The sequence below is a fragment of the Capsicum annuum genome, chromosome 7 (genome assembly GCF_002878395.1).
Source record: "Capsicum annuum cultivar UCD-10X-F1 chromosome 7, UCD10Xv1.1, whole genome shotgun sequence".
Lineage (NCBI taxonomy): Eukaryota > Viridiplantae > Streptophyta > Magnoliopsida > Solanales > Solanaceae > Capsicum > Capsicum annuum.
The window spans coordinates 179,610,703-179,616,451 of record NC_061117.1 but is presented as its reverse complement, the minus strand read 5'-3'; the positions used below and the strand labels follow the sequence as shown (position 1 = coordinate 179,616,451).

General features: G+C 34.7%; 1 protein-coding gene across 3 annotated transcripts; it reads left to right on the top strand.

Annotated features, from left to right (window-relative positions):
• The first annotated feature begins 1,561 nt into the window (after nt 1–1,561).
• LOC107853514 (pentatricopeptide repeat-containing protein At5g61990, mitochondrial) lies at nt 1,562–5,460 on the top strand. 3 transcript variants are annotated; one of them, XM_016698503.2, is made up of 2 exons: nt 1,575–5,084; nt 5,171–5,460. In XM_016698503.2, exon 1 carries the CDS (start codon nt 1,794–1,796, stop codon nt 3,279–3,281), a length of 1,488 nt encoding a protein of 495 aa, XP_016553989.1. In that variant the 5' UTR covers nt 1,575–1,793; the 3' UTR covers nt 3,282–5,084; nt 5,171–5,460. The 3 variants fall into 2 exon arrangements, with proteins under 3 accessions (XP_016553988.2, XP_016553989.1, XP_047271259.1); XM_016698502.2 differs by having other exon boundaries at nt 1,562–5,084; nt 5,180–5,460.
• The last annotated feature ends 289 nt before the right edge of the window (nt 5,461–5,749 follow it).

The following is a 5,749-nucleotide window of genomic DNA, read 5'->3' as shown; positions in this document are numbered from 1 at the left end:
ATTGTATATATGGGAGAATCTCTCGTTTTGGTAGTCCTAAAATTTTAAAACATACTTAATAAGGATAATTTCATATGTTTTACTCTTAATATATTAAGTTCTTAAGTTATTTTTCAAGTTAAAAAACCAAGTAAAAATGAATTAAGAGAGTACCTTTTTCTCTCTCTTTTCATTTTACTTACCCTTATACTAAAAGTAAAATTTTTGTTTTACTTATTATTTTAGTAAATAAATAGAGGTTTATTATTTTCTTCCAATATTACTCTTTCTACTAAGTAACTATACAACATAATAGTTGTCAATCATACACTTTTGAAAAAAATACCCAATTACCTCCTGAACTATACTCAAAAATGATATGACACACCTCAACTTAAAGGGAGTCCTATTACCTCCTGAACTAATTAAAAGTGTAATTTTGACACCCTTAGTGCCTACGTGGTGCCTATGTGGCACACACGTGTGCCTACGTGGATATTTCAGTGTGTTGGACCACGTATGTACTACGTAAGCACCACGTAGACACTAAGGGTATCAAAATTACACTTTTAATTAGTTCAGGAGTAATAGAACTCCCTTTAAGTTGAGGTGTGTCATAACTTTTTTGGGTATAGTTCAAGGTGTAATTAGACATTATCTCTACACTTTTAAATCATAACTGTTGAGATAAATAAACAAACTCCTATTACATAACTTCTTATTAATAGGAAGACCAAATCAATAAATATAAAATAAAATGAAACGGATAGAATGCATATTTACTTTTTTACATTTTGATAAAATTTGTGCAACTTTAAAGTTACAGTCTCATTTTCAATCAAAGTATTTATTATTTTCTAATAATACTTATGCTCTTTTTAGATGCGTGTTTGGTACAAACATGCTTTTTATGAAAAATATTATTTTTAAAGTATTTTTCAAAAAAATTAGTGTGTTTCTTACTTATTTTCTTATATTTGGTATGTTAGTAAATTATTATTTAAAAACTATTTATATATAATTTAGATAAGTACTATGAGAGGGGATGTATGGGGTGGAAGGGATAACAACTATCGGTGTTATGAAGACAAGGTATATTAAAGAGTGAATGGCTCAATGAATGTAAAATATAAAAAAGATATTATTTTCCTACTTCTACGAAGTTCTTTTTATAAGTCTAAAAAAACTTATTTTTCTAAAGAAAATATTTTTTTTTCAAAAATCTATCAAATATGAAAAAAAATTTAAAACATTTTGAACACATCATTTATATATTTTAAGTTGAATTATATGTCTATTCATATTTGCTAATTATCCTTCATACTTTCTTTCTCATAAATAAAGTCATTTAAAAGTTATCCAAATATAACGAAAAAATTTTAATAATCATAATGACTTATCACTCAAGACATAATCAATGTATCACTAAAATAAATTAATTATACAATAGAAATGTGACTTAAGTCATTTTGATTTTAAAATTAAATTTTATATTCTTTGTGATGAGTTTGGTTCCGAATTTAGCACGGACCTCATGCATCTAGTTTGGATATAAAGTTATAAATAGAAGTTAATCAGCTTTCCCAATTTTTCATTTGGTATGGATTATGATATTGATATTACTAATATCTTTGCAACCAAAAATTTAAAGAAACACCAATGTTAGTAACTTGTTAAAATTGCACCAACTAACCAGTGATCAGCCTAGGAACTTTGGAATTGCATCTTCTAGGGTTCAGCTAACTTGACTTCTCCTGCTCACTTGTTTCCAAGTTACTCCCTTGGTCCAAATCCTCCTTGAAAATTCCAAAACTATGTGGAGGGTTTTTCATAGGAAAATCACAAGATGTATTGAACAAACTACATTTCACAGACATAATTGCAACTCTCAGCTTCCACAAAACAACCAAATCTTGGTCCAAGAACTCACCCAAATTCTTAAAAACAAGAAGTGGAAAAGGCTCATTCAATCCTCAGGATTAAAAAAGAAGCTAAATCCAGATGTGGTTCGCTCTATTCTTCATCAACATCAATTGACTAACCACCTTGAACGCCTTCTCAGTTTCTTCCAATGGTCAAAACACAAAGTGGGTATTCAATCAGATTTGGAAATTCATTCATTTCTAGCTGTCCTTTTATGTAGTAACAATTTGTATGGTCCTGCTAGTTCTGTTCTTGATATTGTGATTAAATTCGGTTTACCCCCTTTAGATGTTGTGAAATCTATTGATAATTGTCGTAAAGAATTGGATGAATCAAGAAAATTTGATCATATCATATTTGGGTTGTTGATGGATAAGTACAGAGAGAAAAAGTACTTGTTTGAAGCTGCTAGTGTTATTTTTGCTCATAATAAAGATCTTGATTGTGTCCCTAGCTTGTTCTGTTGTAACCGTTTGTTGACGGATTTGTTGAAAGATAGTAACTTTAGATTGTTTTGGCGAGTTACTAATTCAATGAGTGAAGCTAATATTACCTTCAATGCAATTACGTATACTAGTATGGTGGATGCTCATTGTAGAGAGGGGAATTTTAGTGATGCCAAGAAAGTATTGGCTGAGATGGAAGAGAAGGGCTTTTGTTCAAATATGTTTACCTATAACATTTTGATGAAGGGGTTGTTTAGAGCTGAGCATGTGGATGAGGCAATTCAGCTTAAAAAAAGCATGTTTGCCAAGTCATTAGTTCCTAATCGATATATTTATACCACATTTATTGACGGGCTTTGTGCTGCAAATAGATTTAAAGAGGCAATAATGGTATTTGCTGAGATGACTGAGCGGGGAGTGAAGCTTGACTCAGTTGTTTATGAAGCTTTACTAGATTCTTACTTGAGAGATGATGTGGATGAAGCTTTTAAAATGAAGGATATAAAGGATGCTAAAGGCATTGATTTAAACCTTTGCAATACACTTCTTCGTGGGCTCTGCAAGTGTGGTATGATGGAGAAGGCACACAAACTTGTGGGTGACATGACCGGAGAAGGTATCAAGCCTGATTTGACAACTTATACCTTGTTGATTGAGGGACATTGTCAAGGGGGTAATGTCGCCACTGCCTTGGAGCTTCTTGAAGAATTGAAGAAGAAAAATCTGGCCTCTGTTGAGTCAACGTATTGTATAATTACTGATTGTCTCTGCCGCAATAAGGATACGGACTCAGCTATGTCTTCTCTTTCAGACTTGATAACGAAGAATGGCAAGCAAAATGCTCTTACCTGGAGAACTTTGTTTAAAAATTATTCTCGTAAAGGTTACTTAGAGCAGTTGAGGAGGATTTTGGAGGCTATTGATGTCAGGTGATTATTCCAGCTACTCCCCATTACAATACTCTTATAAAGGGCCTCTGCGGGACACGGGAGATGAAAGCTGCTCAAAGTTGCTTGGTTGAAATGCTGGATAGAGGCCTAAAACCTGACCAGGATACTTATGAAGCCTTCGTTATTGGATATTGTGGAGAAGGGGAGTTGCAAAATGCAGAAAGATATTTATTTCAGATGCTGCATCATGGGTTTAAGCCCAACGGAGGAATTTATAGTGCTTTGATCAGTGTGAACTGCAAAAGTGGTAAGGTAAACGAAGCCTTTGGGGTATTTAGAAGTATTCTTGCTATGGGGGTTTTGGAAGTGCGTGACGCCTATCTTATTCTCTTTTATGGTCTCTTGGTGAACGAAAAAATGCTAGAAGCAGCTGAAGTCATATCAGAACTTCATGGCAAGAATCTGGTTGCTGATGTTTCCTCCTATAAATCTCTCATCTGTTATTTTGTTCTACACTCTGAGATTGAAAAGGCCTTTACCCTTTACAAGGAACTGGAAAACAGAGGTATCCGTCCCAACTTACGGACTCACAATCTCTTGATTGATGAGCTGCTTAATGCAGGTCAAACTGAGAGAGCTAAAATGATATTCAGTATCATCTTAAAAAAAGGCTTGGGACCAAATAGAGCGACATACACTACCATGATATCTTGTTTAGCTAAAGGAGGACAATTGTCCGAGGCATATGGCTTGTTTGACTCTTATGATACTTAGGGGGCTTTCTCGGTATAGGAGCATTTATAATGTTCTCTTTGATGGATGCTGTAAAACTGGGAACTTGCAGAAAGCTCAGGACTTGCTTCAGGAAATGTTGCAAATGGGAATAGGTTCTGCTAAAGCTTTTAACACATTGATTGATAGATTCTTGAAGAATGGAAATGTGGTGGAAATTAAGCAGCTTCTGAAAAAGATGACAGAGGGATGCATTGGATTTGATCAGGACACGTATACACCGCTGATTGAGCAGCTATGCAAGGATGGACTAATGGAGGAAGCAGAAATGCTGATATCAGAAATGCAAAAAAGGGATCTCGTACTTAAGGATGCAACTTACAGTAGAATTTTTCATGGCTATCATATGATGGGTGAGAGATCAAGACTTTGTGCCATATTCCAAGAAATGGTGAGGAAGGGTATAAATCCTGAGAATGGCATTCTTCCGATTGTGCTGGATGCTTTCTCAAACGAAGGGAACTTACTTGATGCATTCAAGTTATTCATGGGAATGTTGGAGAAGCGCACGCCTCTAAGTGTAAGCGCCTGTGAGTCACTAATTGAAGCTTTATGCTTGGATGGGAAGTACGGTAAAGTATTGGAATTTCTTCTTGAGATGGGGGAGAAGGAGTTTGTGCTCAATCATTCAACTTGTAGTGCTATTGCTCGTAGTTTTTCTCTCAAAGGTGATACTGATATAGACGAAATATGCAAGGTTATGACAAGATTTGGTTGGATATTACACACTACTACTTTTTCTGATTTACTGAAGGACTGTAAAGTAGATTCTTTAATGCCTGATGATCATCAAAATGATTCGTCGGTGGAGCTTGTTGCGAGAAACCAAAATGCTGCTTCCTCAGAGGATGTAGAAAATGTTTTGAAGCAAGTGGGTTGAAGGCAGTGCTTCATGAGGCTTGTCACTAGAGATGAATGCAGCTACTTCACAGTAAGTGGAAGACGGGAAGGGATTTCAACGGGGCATAGCCACACTAAACCATTTCGATTTGGAGGCTTCTAGGCTAAATTGGATGGCAGCTTCTAGTACATGACATGTCGATCACTGCATGAGGTAATTGAACTGATCTTTGTTCATATTCGGATCTTCTTTTAACCATTACTGTATTGTCAACATACCTTGAGCTTATCCCATTTTAGCTTTTCCAGTTTTCAGGTCTACTGTAACAACTGAACCTGTTAGCTCATACCAGATGAAGGATATTTTGATCCCACTCGAGTTAAGGGGAGAGTTCCCTAAGACCTTAAATAGTAGTTCCATAACAAAAAGAAGAGAAGTGAAAAGAATAGATATAACTTAGTATTACATTTTTTTACTCTTTCTGAAGTTCAACAAGTAAATAAAGGAAGAAAGAAGGCTACTATCTGGCTGTTGGTTCGACTTCTTGGTTGTTGTCCATATAATTTATAAGGGATTCTTTAAAGGCTCAGCTGTTTGATCAAATTGTTTTCCCGTTTGTCTGCCCCGCACCCCCTCAACTCCAACAAAATCGTTATTCTATATAAATCAAATCAAGCTAAACATACTTGTAATGTTTTCCTACCTTATTTACAAGATTCTACGTAAGAGTACGTGGATGTAACTATAAATTTTTCTCATTATTTTTTAATGGAACTGAGTGTCGAATAAAGCCAAATAAAATGAGATACAATGCAATTACATTAATTGATTCAAATTTTGATCGAATCAAACATATCTTTTTAAATCCAAAATCTTTC

Coding starts and splice junctions, on each gene's coding strand:
- LOC107853514 (XM_016698503.2), top strand. CDS start 1,794: ATGTGGAGGGTTTTTCATAGGAAAATCACAAGATGTATTGAACAAACT.